Source organism: Brassica napus, chromosome C6 (genome assembly GCF_020379485.1).
Source record: "Brassica napus cultivar Da-Ae chromosome C6, Da-Ae, whole genome shotgun sequence".
NCBI lineage: Eukaryota > Viridiplantae > Streptophyta > Magnoliopsida > Brassicales > Brassicaceae > Brassica > Brassica napus.
The window spans coordinates 44,691,630-44,715,832 of NC_063449.1; the positions used below are offsets into that span (position 1 = coordinate 44,691,630).

The 24,203-nt window shown below is 33.0% G+C and overlaps 6 protein-coding genes across 7 annotated transcripts; 4 read left to right on the forward strand and 2 right to left on the reverse strand.

The window, feature by feature from the left end:
• The first annotated feature begins 5,328 nt into the window (after positions 1-5,328).
• LOC106405349 (GDSL esterase/lipase At1g73610) lies at positions 5,329-7,884 on the forward strand. The gene is made up of 5 exons (XM_013845908.3): positions 5,329-6,158; positions 6,341-6,471; positions 6,573-6,809; positions 6,918-7,173; positions 7,275-7,884. Exons 1-5 carry the CDS (start codon positions 5,927-5,929, stop codon positions 7,436-7,438), a joined length of 1,020 nt encoding a protein of 339 aa, XP_013701362.1. The 5' UTR covers positions 5,329-5,926; the 3' UTR covers positions 7,439-7,884.
• A 924-nt stretch (positions 7,885-8,808) lies between these two features.
• On the forward strand, positions 8,809-10,179 carry LOC106405295 (thaumatin-like protein). Of its 2 annotated transcripts, none has more exons than XM_013845862.3 (3): positions 8,809-8,998; positions 9,124-9,451; positions 9,594-10,179. In XM_013845862.3, exons 1-3 carry the CDS (start codon positions 8,878-8,880, stop codon positions 9,940-9,942), a joined length of 798 nt encoding a protein of 265 aa, XP_013701316.1. In that variant the 5' UTR covers positions 8,809-8,877; the 3' UTR covers positions 9,943-10,179. The 2 variants fall into 2 exon arrangements, with proteins under 2 accessions (XP_013701316.1, XP_013701317.1); XM_013845863.3 differs by having other exon boundaries at positions 8,840-8,998; positions 9,127-9,451.
• Positions 10,180-11,245: 1,066 nt separating this feature from the next.
• LOC106404489 (probable calcium-binding protein CML26) lies at positions 11,246-12,164 on the forward strand. The gene has a single exon (XM_013845208.3). The coding sequence runs from the start codon at positions 11,477-11,479 to the stop codon at positions 11,954-11,956; it is 480 nt and encodes a 159-aa protein (XP_013700662.1). The 5' UTR covers positions 11,246-11,476; the 3' UTR covers positions 11,957-12,164.
• A 2,490-nt stretch (positions 12,165-14,654) lies between these two features.
• LOC106406075 (ras-related protein RABA6a) lies at positions 14,655-16,419 on the forward strand. Its single transcript, XM_013846664.3, has 2 exons — positions 14,655-15,067; positions 15,840-16,419. The coding sequence occupies exons 1-2, from the start codon at positions 14,847-14,849 to the stop codon at positions 16,309-16,311; spliced, it is 693 nt and encodes a 230-aa protein (XP_013702118.1). The 5' UTR covers positions 14,655-14,846; the 3' UTR covers positions 16,312-16,419.
• On the reverse strand, positions 16,405-18,323 carry BNAC06G34460D (uncharacterized protein C594.04c). Its single transcript, XM_013846663.3, has 9 exons — positions 18,179-18,323; positions 18,027-18,096; positions 17,855-17,922; positions 17,714-17,775; positions 17,579-17,660; positions 17,273-17,506; positions 17,069-17,197; positions 16,810-16,871; positions 16,405-16,721 (listed from the first exon to the last, which is right to left on the reverse strand). Exons 1-9 carry the CDS (start codon positions 18,227-18,229, stop codon positions 16,604-16,606), a joined length of 876 nt encoding a protein of 291 aa, XP_013702117.1. The 5' UTR covers positions 18,230-18,323; the 3' UTR covers positions 16,405-16,603.
• A 372-nt stretch (positions 18,324-18,695) lies between these two features.
• On the reverse strand, positions 18,696-24,064 carry LOC106406073 (probable serine/threonine-protein kinase SIS8). The gene is made up of 13 exons (XM_013846662.3): positions 23,057-24,064; positions 22,491-22,931; positions 22,304-22,407; positions 20,815-21,857; positions 20,681-20,721; positions 20,456-20,524; positions 20,261-20,361; positions 20,085-20,163; positions 19,900-19,998; positions 19,763-19,831; positions 19,626-19,675; positions 19,354-19,530; positions 18,696-19,181 (listed from the first exon to the last, which is right to left on the reverse strand). The coding sequence occupies exons 1-13, from the start codon at positions 23,489-23,491 to the stop codon at positions 19,040-19,042; spliced, it is 2,850 nt and encodes a 949-aa protein (XP_013702116.1). The 5' UTR covers positions 23,492-24,064; the 3' UTR covers positions 18,696-19,039.
• Between the last annotated feature and the right edge of the window lie 139 nt (positions 24,065-24,203).

Genomic DNA, 24,203 nt, shown 5'->3' on the forward strand with positions numbered 1-24,203 from the left:
AATTATTTATAACTTAAAACATTAATATAACACAAATGAGAAATCTTTTGGAGAGCCTCAACCATGCTAATGCTCTTACCATTATAATATCAATAGTTAAGTTATATAATTAAATTAAATTATTTATTAATCCACAAATGAAGTCACATATACTTTTTAGAGTATCTCAGCAGTTTTTGAAAAAAAAAATCATAAATCTCTTCTTTTTTTTTTTCGTTTTCAAATTTTCGTTTGTTTTCCTTACTAAAATATTTATTGAAAAATTTCTACTAAAATGCTTTTAGTGATTTTTTTTTCTTAATTTAAGATATTTGATGGATCGTGGGTCCATTAAGAAATTAGAATCAGGGTTTTGATATAACGTACTGAAATATAAATAAAATAACCTTTAAATATGAATTTAATAGTGAAACTAGACTTTGATCCGCGCACCTGCGCGGATTTATATTTTGAAAAATATGTTGATATTTGTTTTTCATGTAATTATTAATGTTTGGCAAAATGAATCCGAGGAACAGAACCGATACCGATCCAAAAATATAGTACCAAACCCGAACATAAATTGATTAAATATTCGAGTTATTCAAAATTTTGTTATTTAGAGAACCGAATCTGATCCGAACCGAAGTATTCGGGTACCCGAATTATCTAAAAATAGATTTATATACTTATATATATATTAATTAGATTTAACGTATATAAAACATCAAGAATGATACTTTTAAATTAGTTTAAATACTTGAAAATATGTGTTTTATTTTTCTTATATATATTGACAACATTTTTGTATAATGGTTATTGAAAAATAGTTTAGTAAAAATCCATTTTTGAATATATATATATATATATATATTTTAATCAATTTTTTGATATAAATCAACTTTGAATTATTATTTTGATTTGAAATAAGTATATAAAGTTTAAATTTTGTTTTATGGTTAGTTTGGAAAATAAAAGTTTTAGGCAACTAGATTGAACCATTTGTATATTTTAAAACTAGCCGAGATAGATAGTTTCTTATAATATGATGTACTTTTAATTTTTCTTAATAACATAAGTCCATTACTTTTTTTCTTAATACTACTATTCTTGTTTCCAAACAAAATTAGGTTTTTTTTAAAAGACTACAATCCATGTTTCCAAACACTCCAAATTTTTTTAATAGTCCTATTCAAGTCTCCAAACACTCCAATTTTGTACTTGAGTTTTAATAATATAGACTAGATTTTTCACCCGCACATCCGTGCGGGTAGATTTCCATTTTATAAATATATAACAGATACCATCGCAAAACTTTAAAATATATTTACATTTTAGTGTTACATATTGTGTAAATCTATAATGTTATTGGTTATGTTTCTTATTCGATATTATTAATGTATAATGATTTGTTTTATATATTTTACTTTATTATTAATTTTTATTATATATTAATATATTTTTGAGTTTGGTAAAATAAATTCATAGTATGAAATAAAAAAATTGAGAATCTCCTTCATTTTTTCTAATTTTTACAGACTGAATACAATACATTTTAAATTTTTATTTAGTTATACTATAAAGCTGATATTTTTTTAGCATAATTTATATTTCTATGTTATTTATTTTACTATATTGTGGGATTTTATAAGTAAATACATTATAATAATACTATATTATTAATTATGAAATCAATCGCTGCATTAATTTAAAAATATTTTAAAATTTTATTAAAATTTTGTTAGTTTTTTTCAACATATTTTGTTATAAGTAAAAATAAAATTTAAATTTACAGTTAAAATTTATTTATTAATATCTATATAATTTATAAGATTTTTTTAGAAATGTTACATATTAAATAGATTAACTTAAATAGTCAAATAGATGTAATTGATGAAATAGACCTAGTATGAATTTTTATGGTATTTCTTTTAATAAATAAGATATAGAATATAATTATAAAATTTGAAAAATAGCATACACTTTTATTTTATTTTTGTTTTATAATAAAATTTTATTTAAATTAATGTATAATAGTATATATTATTAATTACGAAATTAATCAATGGTATTAATTTAAATAAAATATTTCAAATTTTTAGAAAGATTTTGTTAGATTTTTTCTCAACATTTTGTTATAACTAAAAATTAAATTTAAATTTACAGTTCAAATTGATTTATTATTAATATCTTTGTGTATTGAATAGATTAATATAAATAATTAAATAAATGGACCTAATAAGGTTAATATGACTTTTTTATGGTAGATAAAAATGGTACTTCTCTTTTAATAGATAAGATGTGTATCTTCGTGTATCTTATTAATATGAACGAAGATACAATCATGATGATGAAGATACAATCATCATGAACGAAGATACAATCATGATGAGAGAGAGAGAGAGAGAGAGAGAGAGAGAGAGAGAGAGAGAGAGAGAGAGAGAGAGAGAGAGAGAGAGAGAGAGAGAGAGAGAGATAATTGTGTTACGTCATAGTCTCTGCAGCTGACTTGTGCCGGATGAATTTATCAAGTATCTACGAGATGTTTGATATAATTTGTTATCCGTCCTTAGAACTCTTTCTATCAGCACTGGACTTAGTTATTTTGTTTGATAAAGTTATTACTCCTTTGACCACTGCAGGCTAAAGGAAATGCAGTTCTACAAGCTAGCTTGGCGAGAAGGAAGCAGGCTTTGCACGAACGTCGGGTGGCCCTTGAACAAGATGTATATAAACCTTCTACTGAGATTTTTTTTTTGTGTGTGTGTTTCTATTCTCCAATTTTTTCAGTATAATCTTTGAGGGGAAATAAAGTTTCATTTTGCTGACCAAGCTTGCAATGGAATTGTCAGGCGATTTGGACAATTGTGCCGGATCTTCAAATCGTGTTTAGAGAAGAATGAAACTCGACTCAAACAAAATCCAACTTAGAAATTTTAAATATTTATATTTTTTTTTTTTTTAAGAATTTTGTTTAGGTACTATGGATACAATTGCTTTGACTGATCTGTTTCTGTCTGTATTCGGTATTCTCCTAAGTTGTCCCGGCGTAGGTTCTAGTTGCATTTTTTATGGGCTTGTGTTTCTGGGGATATCTAGTTCTTCCACCAGCTTTTGTATTCCTCCTTTGAATGAAATTTAACAATTCGACGGAAAAAAAAACAATTGCTCTTACTGATATTTCTTACTAAACATAATAGGATTGATATTTTTAGTGATAATAAATAAATAAAACAAAGATTTTTTTTTTTTAACGATGGATAATTATAATATTACAACTATGAGAAATATTACAGACGATTCTACAGTCGACAATTATACATGCCGTATGAGGATTCATGTCTGACTGTATCACCTGAGCCGTCCTATGAGATCCACGTTTGATGGTACTCCTTGCGCCATGCTGCAGATCTCTTGTAAGCCTATTTCTCCCTTAATTAGCATAATTTCGCCTTCTCCGAGAATTGAAAATTAGACCTCCTGGTGTAAAAGCATTAATAAACCCTTAGTCAAACCATTGGACCAAGAGAGCTTCCACAAACAAAATCTTATGCTCAACAAAGATTAGATCGTCTGAGTCACAAGTGAATACTCTTTTAAAGGAAAACTAGAATTTGACCTGCACATTCGTGCATATGCTTTTTCATTTTGTAAATTTTATAAATTTTGATTAAACAGTTACTGTTACATATTGTGTAACTCTTTCGTTTTATTTTTTATTTTTTATTCGACATTATTAATATATATTGATTTGTTTTATGCATTTTACTGTGTTATTAATTTTTATTACATATTAGAAAATCTGCTTCAATATACGTTTATTAAATTTACAGCTTGCATACAATACATATTTAAAATTTATTTATCTATAGTATAGAAAAGATATTTGTTTAGGATAATTTATATTTTAATGTTGTGTTTGAGAAAATATACTTTAAGATCTATCATTTTAGTATTTTGTGGTATTTTATAAGTAAATACATTGTTATGTTAAAAAAAATAACCATATTATTTTAGTAAATTTTGTACATATTAGCATGTTTCTTATAAATTATTTTTAAAAAATCTGTCAATATAGAATATTTTTTTGGATGTATGCTATTAATTTTTTCAGATTTTTATTAAATTAAGATTTCAAAACATTATATCACTTTTGATTTTACAAAATAATTTGTTTTTTTTTTGTTTCATTTCAAAATATGTTTTTATATTTTATCATTTGTAAAATTTGGAATATTATCATTTTGAGTTTAGAATATTTATTTTCAAAAATATTTATTTGTTCAAGAGAAGTTTGGAAAATTCCACAACTATTTTTGGGTTTGAAAGATTATATGACTTTTGAATTTTTTTGTTACTAAACTAATTCATTATTTTATTAAAAAATAAACGAATTTCTGGTACGATTTTTTTATATTTTCTCAACATATTCTATTATAATTAATATAAACATTAAATTTATATTTAAAATTTATTTGCATTAATATCTTCAATAAATTATTAAGATTTCAGTGTTTGTTAATAGTATTTATTAATAATAAATGAACTAAAGGTTAGTTATATACTATTATATTTTGTATATAATTATTTTTAAATAATATATTGCTGTGAATTCCAAAACATATAAAAAGATTATATGACTTTTGAATTTTTTTTGTTACTAAACTAATTCATTATTTTATTAAAAAATGAATGAATTTCTAGTAAAAAAATTATATTTTCTCAACAGATTCTATTATAATTAATATAAACATTAAATTTATATTTAAAATTTATTTGCATCAATATCTTCAATAAATTATTAATATTTCAGAGTTTGTTAATAGCATATTTATTAATAATAAATGAACTAAAGCTTACTATTATATTTTGTATATTATTATTGTTAAATAATATATTGCTGTGAATTCAAAAATAAATAAAAAGATTATATGTAGTTGTATATATGAAGTTACATATGTTCAGAATTTTACTTTGTGTAGAAAATATGACATATATTAAAAAATTAATCCTTTGAATAATAATTTATTTAAATGAAAGCATTTTTTTGAAAATAAATTAATTTACCAATTTAATATAATTTTACCATATTTAATTCATATAATACTTCTATTTTAATATAATATATAAATTATAATTATTAAATTTATAAAAGATGGTATCAAATTTTTTCTATGATAAAATTTTAATTAACATTAATTTATAATAAGAATATTACTAATTACTAAATTTATTAATGCATTATTGAATAAAAGATTTAAATTTTTAGTTGGATTTTATTAGATTTTTTTTCTCAACAGATTTTTTATAACTAAAAATATAATTTAAATTTATAGTTTAAACTAATTTAATATTAATATCTTTATTGGTTATTAATATTTTTAAAATATATTACAGATTTGATAAATTATGTAAATAATCAAATATGTCATATTAAATAACTAATTGAATTGTTCTACTATCATTTGTCAACAGTAGGACCCTAAATTAATAGATTAGATAGTCAATCTACTGCTGACCTACCTTGAGGAGAAATATAACGTGTCGTTGTCGTTTTTTTGTTCTGAAGTAGAAATGTATATTTTGAGTCAAAGACGATGATCGATATGTTAATAGTTTAAAAAAAATTTGCAACTGTCAATGTTAAAAAATAACAGATACGGATCATTTGCTTGACTAGAGATTGTATTATCTTTCTCATTTTGACACATTCTATGTACTTTACGTTTATTGTTAGATAATACGCAGAATTCGTTGAATTTGATATTTCTTTCCAAATCTTAATACAGTGATAAAATCATAATTTGTTAAATTTGTTTAAAAAAAAAGTGATATCTTTGAAGGGAATCGTGTATAAATATTGACCCTTTTCTCTGTCACTTAAATTATCTTGTTTACATCTCATTTTCAGTGATTAACCAAACACTTTAAGCTAGAATATTTCGTTATGATGTCCAAAATGTTAGTGGCATTTGTGTTCACTTGTCTACTTTATGTTGGTTCTGCTCAACAATCAACAGTTTCAGCACTTTTCGCTTTTGGAGACTCGATATTAGATACTGGCAACAATAATCTTCTTGCAACTCTTACCAAGGTCAATTTTTTCCCATACGGTAGAGATTTAGGTGGACTACCTACCGGAAGATTTGGAAACGGGAGAGTTTTTTCAGATATGATTGGTATATACTATTGATCTATGCACTTGTTCATTGCTAATATAATTATTTTGCAACATTAATTAAGGATTTTTTTGCATGTATGGATTGACATGATTTTAGAATGAAACTTTTGATGAAAAAATAAAATAAGGATTTTTATATTTAAAACATATATCATCTAACATCAATAATGTTGTGTGCAGCCGAAGGTTTGGGATTGAAGAATCTCTTACCAGCATATCGTAATCCAGCCCTCTCGAGCAACGATCTAGTGACTGGTGTGTGTTTTGCATCTGGTGGATCTGGACTTGATTCTATCACTGCTAGGATACAGGTAAATTTCATTATAAATGCTGTTCAGAATCATTTATAATCACTTTTCATTTGTTTAAAAGTGTAACATATTGTTTGATTTTTTGTTGGTGAATGTATTAGGGGGTTATATGGGTGCAAGATCAAGTGAGAGATTTCCAAAACTACATCACTAGACTAAACGGTGTAGTAGGAAGTCAAGAGAAAACAAATGAAATTATATCAAATGCGGTTTATTTAATCTCAGCGGGGAATAATGATATTGCTATTACATATTTCACTACGGTAACTAGAAGGTTACAATACACTCTTCCAGCATACACTGATCTTCTAGTAACTTGGACTCGTGATCTAATAAAGGTATAAACTAAATAAATTCAAAGATAACATATATAGTCATGTGATCGTTTTTCGTCAAAAATGTTATCTAAAATATCGTATTGTTAATTTTCTTTGTGTTATTTGAAGAGTTTATACGATATGGGTGCAAGAAAATTTGCGGTTATGGGAACACTACCGCTAGGTTGCTTACCGGGAGCAAGAAGCTCGATTGCAAACTTATTCAAAGTATGTGAAGTGTTTTCAAATCAAGCAGCTGCTATGTTTAACCAGAAATTATCTGTTGAACTTGACAATCTTGGCGCAACATTTCCGGGTGCCAAATTCATGTACGTAGATATGTACAATCCTCTTATGGGTCTCATCAACAACCCTCAAGCTTCAGGTAATGACGACATAATCTAACAACACAATCTTATATACGTTAGATTACAATATATATATTGATAACATGTAACAAAAGCTATCATTCGTTGGAAAATGTAGGGTTCGTTGATGCAGCTGATGGATGTTGTTGTACACCAACGTCTATAATGCCCTGCTTAGACGCGTCTAGTTACGTGTTTTGGGATATTGCCCATCCGACCCAGAAGTCATACCAAACGATCACACCAAATATTATTCAAGATATCAAAGCAAAGCTCGCATGATCAATTTCTCAAACTTTTTTAGTTTGTTTTGAGTAATACTTCATGTTCTGTTATTCTGTTTAACGAAATAATATCTATCAGTTGTCTCAATCTCCATAATTATTTTTCAGCGTAATACACATTTTGAATGTTAATGTTGAGTGTAGTGTTTTATATTAGGGTTCAGATCTCATTTACGGGCCTTGGAGCTTTCTGATAATGCTTGCTAGTATCCTCCTGAAGATATATCAACTAACATAAAACGGTGGATTTAACAAATTAAAAAAAGTTACTTTTGTTATGACTTTCTGAAGTTTGAGCATAACTTTTCCAAAATATTTTATAATTAGTAGTAAGATTTATTATGCTATTGTCATTTTCTCTTCGAGTTAATCGATATGCCTGCTTTGATCAGAGGGCCTTCAAAGTTCAAACCACCGCATTCAGGGAGCATCTTTTCATGTCGATTTTTGATAATACTGACATTTTAGTTATCTTTTTCTTACAGCTTTTGTTATTTTGTAAAAAACTCTAGATTTAAATCTCTCTGGTCCGTAGCTGGATTCCTTTGCCTGTCACATGAATCCAAAACCTCACGTGAACCTTAGTTTTAAACTAGTCCTAATTTCAATAAACCTAGTGGCGATATTTAAATATTTTTTTCAGTTTTAACGTCTTCTTTTTGTAGATTTGAAGTTTTAACATACCCATAGGCACGCAAATTAAAATCGTAAACTAAATTAAAATTTGAAATTAGTAACTGCGTAAAAGTGTTTACTGTTTACCCTTAAACTTATTGTTCAACGGATAGAAAAATGTTTCCCTTAAGGCACTAAGTCTTCTGACAGCCTCGTGAGATGAGATAAGTTTTGTCATTATTACATTCCCCAAACACATATTCTTTGTTCTTTCGCAATGCAAATGGACCATTTTCTCGGAATTCATGAATCACATTATTGTTAATGAAATTGTAGACTGCATATCTAAAATTATCTAGAACGTGTACAAAGGTAACAAAACTGTGATTGCAGTCAAATTCTTGAATAAATCCTTTTAAATGGCAATAATATACAATTTGATTTCTGTTTGTAAACTATTCAGAATAAACTCATATTAATGAGTACAAGTTTTCGCATCGAAAATCAGTAAACTATTGTCTTTTTTACTATATTATCAGTAAATAATGTCTTTTTTTCTATATTATATCTAGAATAAACTTTCATTAACAACTTTGTCTTAATGACAACTACGTATATATATGCATATTACTGTGATATAGTAGTAAGATATTGTAAGCTTAAAAAACTAATAACATCCATATAAAATATTATAATGGCTTATTTGAAACTCTTATTATATTTCATTTCATAAATTGCCCTCTCCATTTTTGATATTTTTATAAACTATTAAAAAGGACACCATATTTTTCTCTCTTTATAAAGAGAAAATCCCCAAAGGCAATGAGAAATGAGAAGCTGGTTCACAGTCTTCTAGTCCACTTGAAATCAAAAGAACCACCAATGGCCTCTTCAATATCCCTCTTCCTCCTCCCTCTCCTTCTTCTTCTCTCACACGCTTCAGGTATTCTTTCTCTTACTCTTTTTAATCTCAGACATTTAGATTAATTATATGATCATATACTCATATAATTAATTAATCACATCATACTAAACTAGTGACATTCTGGTTTTACTTTATGTGACAAGAAGCTTCAACGGTAATATTCTACAACAAGTGCACATACACAGTCTGGCCTGGTATCCAAGCTAGCTCCGGTCAGCCGCTACTCGGCGGCGGCGGATTCAAACTTTCTCCTAAAAGAGCTTACACTCTCCAACTTCCATCGCTTTGGTCTGGTCGGTTCTGGGGCCGCCACGGTTGCTCCTTCGATAGATCTGGCCGTGGTCGTTGCGCCACCGGAGACTGCGGTGGTTCTCTCCTCTGTAACGGAGCCGGAGGTGTACCTCCAGCTACTCTCGCAGAGATCACCCTCGGCCATGACCAGGACTTTTATGACGTCAGCCTCGTTGATGGGTATGTGTCTAAATACATAAGTAACTACTGAATATATAGTTCATGTCTCATTTAGAGTTTAAACCAAAGTTTTGAATCAGTCTTTGTGTTAGGTTTTGTTACACTTGCATACTAATATTCTTGTTAATCTATAACATTACAGATACAACTTAGCTATGTCGATAATGCCTGTGAAAGGCACAGGGAAGTGCACCTACGCAGGTTGCGTTAGCGACTTGAACAGAATGTGTCCGGTTGGTCTACAAGTCCGTTCACGTGATGGGAAACAGGTAGTAGCCTGTAAAAGCGCATGTTCTGCCTTTAACTCACCACGCTACTGTTGCACCGGTTCGTTCGGTAACCCACAGACGTGCAGGCCCACGGCTTACTCCAAGATCTTCAAAGTAGCTTGTCCTAAGGCCTACTCCTACGCTTACGATGACCCCACTAGCATTGCCACGTGTACCAAAGCTAACTACGTCGTCACTTTTTGCCCCCACCGTGGCCGTTGATTAAGATCTTAGCATTAAATATAATTAAGAATAAATTTATAAATTTACTCTGTTATTTGGCACGAGGTTTCTTTTGAGTTATTAAGACTTTTCCAGCTTAATGACGTAATTTACTGCTTTCCGATTTATTGTTCTATCTATTTTTTTCGTTCATCTAGAGCTAATCACATGAGATTTCATCCAATCGTTATTAAGACTTTTTCAGATTAATGACGCAATTTGCTGCTTTCCAATTTATTGTTCTATCTATTTTTTCGTTGATCTAGAGCTAATCACACATGAGATTTCATCCAATCGTAAAAGAGCATGCATTCATCCAATAACTTTAGTGATGCCAAGTTCGCTTAACAACGGCACATACTATTCTCGCCTAATTTTTTCTATTAATACATGTATTAGATTCTGATCCACTACGGGCGAATATATTTTTTGTTTTAATGATCAACAGAACACAAAATGAATATTAGTTAGATTTAATGTTCATATTAGATTTGTTTCAATTAGCCTGGACCCACTACGGTTATACGTTTTTGACTTGTTAGAATTAAAGGAGAAGGTTACAAATATTTGTATTATTAACAAGCAGTTATATAAACAGTTTATATATTTAAAGGTATTCCAATGGCACAAAAATAATATTCCTGGGAACATCAAGGGCAAATGATAACAATGATTCTCAATTAATAATATTGATGTAACATGATCAATTTTACGTTAACTAACGAAATTTATAGAAATATATTATGCATGAGAGGAGGAAGCTTACACTGGACTGGTGGTCCATGTGGTTTTTAATATTTTGTTTTGGTTTTAAGAAAATGTTCATAAAAATATTAGATGACAGTCATGTTTCAATAAATATTGTAATATTGGGACAATTTCAATTATTAATGTATATTGTCATATTGAATGGAAAATGTCTCTCTCACGCTTGGTCTCAGATCCTCCATGGAGCCACACATTAACATGTAGTGAAGAGCATATTCCTTATTTTGATATGCCCGTAACCCACTACATGCAGTCGAAGAGTACAACACTATACATTAACTAATATACAACTATACGTGGGTACACTAGAATCGAATAATCAACAAAGGAAACCGTTAGAAGATTGAGTGTTATTAAAACATGTAGAAACTATTTGGGAATAAATTAAATGTCATTCTTCATCCTCCATAACCTTTGTTGCTAAGTGTCAATTCATTTGCTTTTTTTTCAAATGTTTCTTCGTAGATTGTTTTGTAACATCTAAATTTATGTTTTGAACGAATTAAATCATAACTACTGTAACTCCAACATTGATTATAACCTGTTTTCAGTCAAACACTTGCGAACCTCTCGAATACACACAAGATTAGTTAAAAATAGAAATAAATATGTTTAGCTAATTAAAAACTTCGAAGGGTAGAAAGACAAAAGCATTGAGCATCGTTCATAAAGAAAGACAAAAGAGAGCATCAAGGGAAAGCGAAGCTCTATATAAACGTCAAAACTCACAACTCAACGATTCACAAACACAAAACTGCAACGAACAATGGCGAGCGAAAATCCTGAAACCACCAACAAACCATCGTCCACGGACATGGACCTTAAGAAGGTTTTCAACCAGTTCGACGCCAACGGCGACGGCAAGATCTCTGTCTCTGAGCTCGGCAACGTTTTCAAATCCATGGGAACGTCGTACACGGAGGCTGAGCTCAACCAAGTGTTGGACGACATTGACATCGACCGCGACGGTTTCATTAACATGGAGGAGTTCGCCGCCATATGCCGCTCATCCTCCTCCGCCACAGAGGTCCGTGAAGCATTCGATCTCTACGACCAGAACAAGAACGGTTTGATCTCGTCCTCCGAGATCCACAAGGTTCTCAACCGTCTAGGTATGACGTGTTCCGTCGAAGACTGCGTGAGAATGATCGGGCGTGTTGACACTGACGGCGACGGAAACGTTAACTTCGAGGAGTTCAAGAAGATGATGTCGTCACCTGAGCTACTCAACAAGCAATCCGCCTAGGGTTCCGAGTTGCCCTTCTTTGTATGTTGGATAATGAGATCCATGGTTACATATAATATATACTGTATGGTACTTGTTTACATTTCTAGGTTAACAAACAAATAGTTCTCTTCCTATATATGGAATGATGAACGTCTTGCCTATGCAAGTATGATTACTTGCGATATAAGCAATCTATATACATATTAAAACTTCGGGTTTTAGTGTCTTTACTTTGTGTTTTCTCAGCATTGCATCAGAATAAGTTCGATCCTGGTTGAGTCTTATTTGAAAGGACTGCATTAATTCGAATGCAATTCGAAAGAGAAACTAATGGATAATGAAATTGTCATATTTTATAGAATCTTATGTGTTTTTGTATGAACGAATCAGATACCATTCATTTACTGACTCCACTACGACTGTTTTCTACAAGAACTGGTCAATTAAAGATGCTACATGTGTGGACAGCCTTTCCACAAAGTTTTTTTAAATATTAAACTATTTATATTGATTGTCCTTATGGTTGACAAAGTCTGATTCATTTTTGAGTGGCCTAGAAATTTTGGAATATGGATTTTTAAAATAAAATATAGAACACAATGAATAAATGAATGTCAAAACCGAATCAAAGGGCTCAAATCACGCCGAGGATTAGGCCCACACGATTTCTGTGTTGGAGATAATCCTTTGGTGGACCAACGGAACTCATTGTGATTAAGAATTCGAGGCAGCTATCACTTCAACAAATATGGGCATTTAAGGGCTTTAGCGCAACCAGTATTCCTTAACAGGCTGAGACTTTTTTTGTGGACAACTGAATATGTTCTATGGTGTATGTGTTACTATGTCAGCAAGAACCAGAGACCTTACTTACTACTGTAAATATGTTGTATCTTCATTATCTACACTACCAAACTCTGCAGGTACGTGTGAGGTGCTAGCACTATTTTCTTATATATTTGCAAACTCTACGAACTAACTAGTTAAGTAATTATGAAGTAAAACCGACTCAAACTTGTATATCTGTAAATGAGACGTAAGGCATATGTCAATCTATCTTAGCATATACACATATACACAGATAAGATCTGGCAGTGAAATATCACTTTCATAGTTCAAATAATGGTACAAATCATCTGATGTCTCCATCTCACCACTTAAAATCGGTTGAGAGATTTCGTTTTTCCTTTAGTCATGTAACTTGCATTCAAGTAAAGGATGCTGCGTATACCATTTATTCACTATCACCATCTTAGCTAACAAATTGATTTCATTCATTGTTTTACTATACCACGTGATTTAGTTCATATTTGCAACTATATATTGGAAAATAAATGTTGTCAGAATGTAATAAATCAAATATTTTCTATAAATCTAAGCATCTAACCTTTGGAATATGCACTACAAAGAAAATTTTGCAGTGACAAAAAATAACACGCGTCAAGCAAAACTTGGTTTACAAGTTTACAACAACTTTAAAAGCGTGTGAACTTGAGTGAAAAATGTCAACATGCGATAGGAAATAGGTATGATTGATTTTATTTTTTATTTTTTATTTTTTTTGTAACTTATGATTGATTGATTGATTATTATTGAACAATGAACATCGTGATATATAATCAAATTTTCTAATCAACAAATTAAGTTAAACATTTGTTTCTCAGAAAAGTAAAAATAAAATAACGAAGCAAATGCAGTAATACTTTGATGAATGGCGATAGCATGAATTCGTAACTATTTGTTTTCTTTTCCAGTAATCCCAACAAAAAACAATCATAAAAGGAAGACAACATTATCATTATGTTGTAATCCATGATTTCACATGCCAACAGCTGCAGTTATGATTGCGTGTCTATATTATTAAAAGAGAACTACAAAATAAAATTACCCTTTAATTTTACAAATTATTTACAGTTTTATGCCAGTGATATATTTATTGATTCTAAATTTAAGTTTTCTTTGTCTTTTTTCAATTTAATTAATGCAACTAAAATAATTAATAATCTACTTTTTAGGATTCTGTATTTTTTTCTATTTAATTATTTAAGAAAATCAATTTGTCATTACTATCATATGGATATTACGGATTCCTTACTTTCAAATATTAAGCCTACTATCATTGATGTACATAACTGTAACCTAGAAGATTAGAACTTTCTTTCATATAAACCACAACAATTCAAGGTTTTATGTATAAAATTCAAACTAATTATACAAATTAATATATTCATACTTATGTATTATTTTAGTTATCTTATACCCAAATCATTTTTGTAGTATTTCTAAACAAACAAAATCAAAAATATAAAAATCAAAACCATAATATCTTTATTATTCTTTCAAAAGGATAACTAAGGAGAAATCATGGGTCAAAAAACAAAATAAATTACCCGATATATAGTATAAAATTATTATGTTTAGAGATGCCATACTAAAAAATTATTTAATATATAATTTTAAACTTATATATTACTATATACAAAATAAATATTTATTTATAAAAAACAAAACAAAAACCCGCGCGGATGCGCGGATCAAGCTCTAGTTAATTCTTAAAACCTAATCAACAAAACACTTAATTAATATTCGATTCAATTGATTCAATTGCATTATTACAATCTCTTTGACGCCATCCTTATCTGATCCTATATCTTTTTCTAAACCAAAACTTTTTTCTCTTTTTTTTTTCTTTTATACAAGAGTACTCTACATAGTCACTATTTCAAAATTTTGGTGTTCAGACTATAAAATATTATTAAGTCCTATTTTCAACCAAAAGCCATATTCAGCGGAGAAACTTTCCTTTTCATTTCTTCCTTTTCTCCTTAATCTACAGATTTTATACTTCACCTTTCTCCTTCTTTGTGGCAACATATAGTCATCACAAGAGGAACTCTTTATCCGACACATGGCGGAAGATTCATACGACGAAGAATGCGACTACTTATTCAAGTCGGTGCTGATCGGAGACTCAGCCGTTGGAAAATCAAACCTCTTGTCAAGATTTTCCAAAGACGAATTCCGGTTAGACTCTAAACCAACCATCGGAGTTGAGTTCGCTTACAGGAACGTTCACGTCGGAGATAAAATCATCAAAGCTCAGATTTGGGACACTGCAGGTCAAGAAAGGTACGTACTACTATAAAAGTACAAAGCATCTTGCGTTTGCGTTTAAACGCACTAAACTCTAGTGCGCTTTCCGTGTTTAAAATTAAATCTTTGTGAGCAACCAAACTCACGGACCTAGTTTTGCGGCCTCGTGACTTTATCTACACTGTTCCTTGTTTTGTATGTTTCTTCAGATCTTTTATTTCGACTACTCTTTTTAATAAAGTAATAAAAATAAAATAAGAACGGTAAGATTCGTATTAAACAACAATAGTAGTTTGGTCCAAATTGTGGAAATAATAATTCAAGGAATATTTAGGTCAAAACGTAAAAAGTAAATATATACTATAAATAAAGTTTACCCTACCAAACTCAAATGGTGGAATTATAATTCATAATTCTTTTATTTTTAACTAGGCTGCATGTATGTAAGGTATACGGACATAAATTCAATTTGAAGAATTGTCTAATTTAAAAACCGTATAGACTATTCCTAAAATTTTATAGTATATAAATATTATATCTTCTGGTTTATGTACAACTACATAAAATAAAATAAATAGTTAATAATTAGAATGTGTTAATTATTATTAATATCCATATTATGTATGATATGTGAAATAAATATAAAAATAAATTTATTATAAAAACAAAAGAATAAAATATTATAAAATAACTAAAATGAATATTAGAAAGTGAGAAGTTGAACTTATCTAAGTTCCGTTTATAATTTGATAATTAGTAATGGTTGATAATGTTTTATGTTTTCTTATTTCGTGTTTTATGGGTAAAGATTTAGAGCAATTACGAGCTCGTACTACCGTGGAGCATTAGGGGCATTGCTGATATACGACGTAACAAGAAGAACAACTTTCGAGAACATCAAGAAATGGCTTTTCGAGCTCAGAGAGTTCGCTAATCCAGATACCGTCGTGGTCCTCGTCGGCAACAAATCCGATCTCCGACAATCGAGAGAAGTTGAAGAAGAGGAAGGTAAGAGTCTAGCTGAGTCAGAAGGTCTTTGCTTCCTTGAGACTTCGGCATTAGAAAACGTTAACGTTGAAGAAGCTTTCCTAGTGATGATCAAACGTATACATGAGGTTGTAACACAGAGGATCGCTTCGGACAACAAATCTAACGGCGTTGCAACGACTCATGTTAACGGTAACGGTACGGTTGTTCCTGTTGGTAAAGAGATTGTGAATATCCATGAAGTTACTGCGACCCAACCAGTAAGCTCTTCTTCCAAATGTTGTTTCCAGTAAATAATTAATGTAATTTTGTTTTTTACTGTTTTAACTTGTGAACCGGTTTGATTAATTTGTTTGCTTTGGATGCTTTATTTACACGCAATCAAATTCAGTTTCTCACAAGCAATCTTTTCTTACACGATCTCATCTAGAGAGAGTGTTGTAATAACAGAAACTCAGAATTAAAAAAAAATCACATATTAGAGTAATCTTTCAGCTGATACTCTCTTGGAGGCTCTTCTAATTTCACACACAGACTATAACAAGATACAAAAGAGATGAAACTGAAACTGAACAGAGATGCTTACTAAATATCAGCTTCTTCAGGGAGATTTCTGCTGTAAAATGGAAGCTCGAAAAGAAAGACTTCCTTGCACCATCCTGGTAAGTTCCCATACACTCCTCTCGGCAAAAGAACCAGAGGACTAAAGATCAATCAAAGATAGAAACAGATTAGGCATCTTCAAGGTGTTATTAAACGGTATCTATAGCAAAAAGTTCATATAGTTAAACCTTGTTGTCTTCTTATAGAACCGGTAAGCTCCCAAGTGGCCATGCTTTTTGTCAGCCGATGCCTGTTTCAATGTCCAAGAAATCGTTGGGCGGTGGTTAGGCGCCTTATAGAGGACTATTGTTTAGATGGGCGTCTAGACCGAGTTTTCCAACGTTTAAATCGACTTTTTTAAAAATCATTTCATTTAAATCTAATTTGCGCCTAGACCGATTCAACTCAGCCATATGAGATTCAGAAAATGAGTGAAAGAGAGAGAACCTCAAGTAATGGTATGCCGCTGACGAATAGAAGTAACAAAGTGAGAAAGACTGGTCCAAATATGACAAGATACTCAGCACCTTCTAGAACAGGCGATGTAGCCACAAAGATTCCCCACCACAGTAACATCTGATGACATATCCCATTTATACATTTAACCAAAAAAAACTCAAGATTCCTTTATTATATTATCGAAATACTAACCTCACCAAAGTAGTTTGGATGTCTTGAATACCTCCACAGACCAGCATCACACCATTTACCTCTATTTTCTGGAGCGCTTTTAAAAGAGAGCTTCTGTTGATCAGCTGCAGCTTCAATCAAGAAACCAAAAACCCACATCGTCCAACCGATAACATCTGCGGGTTTAAAAGATCCTCCACCATCACTTGCGTTAACGACGGTTAGAGGTAAGCTCACGGTCCAAACCCACACGGCCTTTGCCATGGAAGAAAACGAAGAATTAAAAGTTAAAACTAGATGTGAAGTAGAGAGAGCAAAGGTTTTTACCTGAAAAGTCCAGAAAACTATTAGTTTCACCAAGTTTTGACGCATTTCGTCAAAGCGTCGATCTTCACCCCATTGCAAGATCCTAAAACGACAAAGAGTGTGTGTTTATGGTATAAAGTGGTCTTGGTAGAGAACCTCATTAGAAGAAAAGTTCCCAAGCGAAGACCCCATACCACAACTAGCAAAGTCAAGACTACCTGTTGTGAGGGGAGACAGAGAAATCAAATAATAGTAAACAGAAGAAACAGATATCACAGGAGAAGTGATGAGACTCACCTGGCGAAAATGCCACGTGGCGTTAAGAACGAGAGTGAGTACAGCAAGTATAACGAAGTTTGTGCTACCTGAAAACATATAGAGTTAGAAATGGAAAAAAACTAAATCTTGACTCCCACGTAACAAATATTGGAGGAAGCCTCTCTATAGAATCAAATAGTGAACGTTGTACCTGCAAAGTCAGTGACTTGATCGATCTTGAAAAGAGCTGTGATTACGAAGAATATGAACTGGTAAACCACCTGCAAATCATGAATGAAATCAGACTAGAACACATCAGTAAAACACCAAATCGGATATGAATGAAGAGAACAGAGGCATTACGGTAACAATGGCAGTGAGAGCCAGGAAATGCGAATCTAGCACCGTTCCCATTCTATCCAACGAGAAAAATGGATAGAAGAGAAGCGATTCGTTATCCTCTTTTAAGAAAAGTCGCCGTTTTTTTTAACATTGTGTGGCTGCGAACAAAACAGCGTGCCGTTTTATTGACCTCTCAGAACATACACTCTGTCCCTTGCTACATGGTTTTGAGTCCATTAACATCGCCGATGACTTCTTCTTCTTCTTGTCTTTGCTTCCAAATGTGTCGATAAACACTTGTTATGTTCCATGTATGTGTCCCTTTACATCAAACACTGCCAAGTATCCCGAGCTTGGAGTAGCTCCACTTCCAACTTGTAAGATCATAGTGTACCTGACACAGTCCAAAAGTCCATGCACAAAGAAGCTTAAGTTTGTGAAGAATGTACATCAATCAAAATACGTTCGTATGCTTTTCTAAAGATTACATAACTAAAAATGCACATATGAACTATGAAAACTATAAGACAGAGAGTTCTCACTTCTCAAACTATTTTTTTTACAATGATATATAACCATTCTTTTGGTTCTCTCCCTTTTTTACAGCTTCAATTTTTGTAAAAAAAAAAAAAAAAACCCAGAGGAAATTTACGCATGAACATCATAATTCACAGGGCAAACACACACACACACACCACGCGAGAATGATGTCCTTCACCCATGAATTTGATTTTAATAGCTCTACCCACAAGCTGTGTGAGAAAACCCACTGAAGCTGAACCAAAAAAACCAGAAAAAAAAAAAAAAGAAGCAAAAATCTGTAGCTCTTCTCTTCATATTTCCTTTAAACAGTCAAAGACCACTTTGGTCTTTCTCCTTCTGTTAACAATCCTTTTGTTCCTGTTCAGCTGTTAATGAAGAAGCACTGGGGACTGGTCTTGGGATGTTGGAACCTGTTGCAGGTCTCTGTAGCTTCTTTAGAGTAACCATAATCTCTGCAAAACTTGGCCTTAACTTTGAATCCCTAATAAACCAAAACAAAAAAAAAGCCACTAGATATATCAGCCAAATCACAAGAGCAAGATACTATAAGAAGGCGTCAAAGATTCAAAACTATGTTAACTGAGACATGGTCTAGTGAAAGCATGTGTGTTTAAGCACTACTACTTTCTGAATATAAATATATATATACTCACGTTTGCCAGCATTTACTAATGAGTTCTGCAATTGCTGGATCCACAAAGTCTGGAATGTCAAGACGTCGATGCTGAAACCCAACTGCCCCAACAACTTGCATCGCGTTCATCCTTCCCCATGGTTGCTGTAACGTAAAGAGTTCCCATAAAATCACACCGTAGCTGTAAACATCGCACCTGTTTCAGGTATAATTTTTTCCCTGACGGTTAGGCCTACTTCTTAAAAAGGGAACATAGAAGATCTTTGATGAGCATAGGAAACAAAACCATACTTCTCATCAGCAGGTTCGTTTCTAAGCACTTCTGGAGCCATCCATTCAGCCTGAACGACCATAGATTCAAGCCTCACTTAGATTAACAAAGAGACCATTAAGATAACAATTAAGGTAACTTCCTTGTAGCAGCTTACCGTGCCTGCTGTTGACTTTGAAGAGAGGTATGTGCTGTTTTTCATTCTAGACAACCCGAAATCACACACCTGATACATAATATTACGTCAGATATAAGATTATCTAACTAATACAAGTTTATGAGGACAATGCTAACCTTTACAACCCAGTTTTTGTCAACTAGAAGGTTCGGGGACTTGAGATCACGATGGACAATCATAGGACTACAGCTATGCAAATAATTCATTCCACGGGCCTGAAAGATAATTGAAAGAATGGATTAGTTATACACAGATGGCAGAGATTTAAAAGTGTAAGAATGAAAGAGAAAAAGAGTAATACAGCATCAAGGGCCATCCTCAGACGCCTCCTCTCGTCTAACTGGTTATTAGGCCGATGGATTAACCTATACAAGCTCCCCCTGCACAAGTACGATAAAATACTATAGTAAAGATAAAATACAAAAAAAAATGACATTCCATCTGTAATCAATCCTGCAAAGATCATAGTAGTATTACCTAGGAAGAAACTCTGTGATAATTGAGAGATTTGGTGGACGGGTCACAGCTCCCATGAAGAGAACAATGTTGGGGTGTCTAAGCTTTTTCATGATTTGGACCTTTTTAATCATATTAAAATGATAAAACTTTACAAGAATATATAAACAAGGCACAGTAGCATAAGGAAACAACTAGAATAAAGGCTCCTCGTACCTCACTTCTGAACTCCTCCAGCGCTTCTCCTGTAAGATCTTGATCAAGGAACTTCTTGGCAGCCACTTCCTACCAAGTCCAAGAGTTTCAACAACATGGGAACTCAAACTACGGAATTGCTTTAAGTATTTCTTCATCCACTTCTATTCAGAAAGCTTAATATTTATAGCATTCCATAAAATTTAACTCAATAGTATAAACTGAAAATCAAATAATACTACTCACAGTCCCGTGCCAATCTCCCCGATACACTTCCCCATAAGATCCTGTATCAAAAGAGGTAAACGATTTAGTTTTTTTTTTTTTGTAAAGTTAATTACACCAAAGTAGATAACAACAGATGATGATAAGTCAGGTACCGAGTCCAATACGTTCTCCCAAAGTAATCTCTTCCCACAAAATCTCACAGTCAGAGACATCATCAAGCGTCCCATCAGACTTTGAACTTTCGTCGCCAGTAGATCTGTCAGATACTCTGTCCCCTCCTGAATTTGGCCCATGAGGAGAGTCCCCACTTCCTTGAGGCTCATCGCTATTCGACCCTAACTCAAGATGCTTGGACACGGCTGCAGCCGTTGCCACAACTGCTGCAGCAGTGGCCGTGGCTGCAGCTGCAGCTGGAAGCTCCAAGGTGGAGGACTCTATGTTTGCATTCTTGGCAGCAGCAGCAACCATCGAAGATGCAACCACAGCCGCTGCAGCTACAGCAGCAGGTACGGTTCTGGCGTACTCCGTAGAAGATGCTTCAGAATGTGAAGATTCAGACTGACTAACAGCTTTGCCGTGATCATGCTGATCTTGTGTATCTGCTTTAGAGTGAAGTCTTGGTAATGGAGGCAAAAACCGCACTGGACCAAGATCGTTTCCTTTCTCTTTCTTGGCTTCAGTCAGGTTTTTTATTTCGACGGTTGCATCCAGTTGCTGGGGATAGACTTCGGAGAATAAATTGGGGGGAGCTACAACTCCGCTTTCAAGCAATACATCGTGAAGCTTCTGAGCTAACCGTGGATTCTCTTTGGCAGCATCAATCATGTACTGTGAAACGTCTTTGACTTTCATCCTCCTCGCAGCTGGGGAGCTCACACCTTCAGTCCAAGAAGGTGATCTCATATGTGTGAAAGAATGAATGGGCCTGCTAGAGAGGTTTTGAGCTGGAGGAGCCTTTTCAACATTCGCCACATCTTCCTTGGAACTTTTGGTACTAGAACTATGTTCCCATGGGGGAAACCCTATATTCTGTTGAAATGAACTTTCAATCCCATTGGTGGAAGAAGCATCATGAAATGAATCATTGTCCCCAGGACTAGTGGAGCAGACAGGTTCATCATAGTCTACTTGTAGTCCAGCTGCATCAGCTGGAATAAGCGTACCAGGATCTCCCATTAGATCAACAATGTACTCCCTGAAATCATCAATAGTATTGCATAAACTCAAAATTTTCTTTCATAAAGCCTTAGTACATACCTATCTATCTAATCTATTAAAAGAGGAGTACAAAATTAGATTACCCTTTAGTTTTACCATTTATTTACAATGGCATACCATTGAAATATTTATTGAACCTATATTTAAGTATGTTTGTTTTTTCCTAATTTAAATTATAGATTCTCTTAATCAAATCTTAACAAAAATAGATTTCCATAAACGTTTGAAAATATGGTTAACGCTAAGAATATTTATCATTAACACAATGTAGAAATTTTTTTTACGTATATAAAAATGAAAGCAAACACCCGCGCGTTTGAGCGGGTTTAGGGTCTAGTGCCTATTTAAAACATAGCACATGTACCAAATCTATACATAAGTGTTGAATCTACACATAATACCTGAAGTTAGTGTGATGATTACCTGCCATCATCGGTCTTAATATAGTTCATTGCCACATCTTCGGAACCGGTGTACTGCTGTCCTTTGACTATCCGACAAGGAACACCAACGCTATCACACAAAACCTAAAAAAAAGTATCATATAAAGAAAGAGTGAGATAATGGAAATGGATCACAATCTGAACTGTGATGACTCTCTTGTTATTACTTTGAATAACAAGGCACGGTGACGAGCCAATCCAATAGTTAGAGAGCCAAGAGGCAACACCATGCTTCCAAGAGTTGCTTTCAAACTGTAACTAAGACTCCTCCAAGCTCTCAACATACTATCCGGATCAACAACAGGACCACCCATGTAATCCCCAACCAAAACAGCAAGCTTCCTCACCAGCTCGCTGTTCACAAAGCTAGACGAAGAAACAGACTCCGTATTCGCAGCAATATCAATACCCATCTGCTCAACTCTCAACAGATTGTAATCCCCACTCCTGTTCACAAGAACAGCTTCCCACGTAACACCGTCAGAGACAGGCGTCCCTTGAAGATCAAGCAAAGAAGGAATCTTTTCCGCCGAGGAAGCGTTCAACACTCCGTACAAGTCGTAAAAACCATCCAAGATCTTGTCATCGTAGCCAAGACAGTTGTAATTCTGCAAATGCAAAACAGAGGAAAGCAGAGAACTTTAAGTAAGAAAACGAAGAAACAGAGGAAAGCAGAGGACTTTAAGTAAGAAAACGAAGAAACAGAGTTAAAAGTTTTGATTTTGAGACAAACCCAGTAGCGATAAGCGACGAGTTCAGCAGGGGAGTTGTCAGGAGCGCAAGAGCCTAAGCTGAACTGCTTCATAGCCTCGATCTGAGCAGCTTCGGGATCCTCTCTAGCGCTTAGCTCCAGAGCCAACTGTATCTGGTACTCTTCTTCAACCTCTGGATCCTCCTTGGAGTCTTGCTGATGCTCATCATTAGTAGCATTGAGCGAGTTAGGTGGGCTTGGGCTTTTTCTGTGGCCGACGGAGCTTAACCAGTTCGATAAACCGGAAAAGGGTTTGACTTCGGGGCTCTGGTGGTGAGGGGAGGAAGATGCATCGCTCGGCTTGTTGTTGTTGTTGGTTGGAATGTCGGCGGCTTCGTCGGGTTGATTGGGAGTGATGTGGAGTTTTTTAAGAAAGCTCTTCATGTTCATCTTCATGCTCCGAACGCTATCGGGCATTTGAAACACCGACCCGAGAGATCCCGAGTTCGATTCCCCCGATCAACGACTAGTCAACTCCCTATTTCTTGAACGGCACAGAGGTTGGTTGAGAGAGCTAGTGAGAACTTCAGAAACTCTAAACAAACCCACACACAAAGGAATTGAATTTTTCGCAGCCACTCTTCTTCGATAAATGACGATTTTTTTTTTAAAAAAAAAAAGCAACAAAAGCAACAAAAAAGAGAGGAGAAAAAGATGAATAATAGTGACAAATCCTCCGCACAATGAACCTCTCTAATTCTCTCCTATCCTCTCCTTTCACCAACTTGTGTATCTCTTTGTCAAAAGAAGGAAAAAAAACTTGTGTCTCTCGTTTTCACTCCACTTTCTTTTTCTCTCTGTCTATAGAGCTTGACGACAAATAAGTGGAGAGTGGCTCTTCTCTCTCTCTCTCTCCAGAAATTAATTTTTTCTTTTTTTTTTTAATTGAAAGAGAGATAGTATATAGTATGCTTACCGTGACATGCAAAGAAAAAAAGAGAGAGAGAGAGACAGAAGAGGCGTATCTTTTTCAAACAGCTGAGTGCGTGAACCTGAAAAGATGAGGAAGAAAAAGATAGAACGGGATGGTACTTAAATTGCACAAAGACAGGCTTCACATTAATTGTGGCATATAAAACGGTTGCCTTTTCTTTCTATATAAACACACTACTAGAGAATCTACACCAAT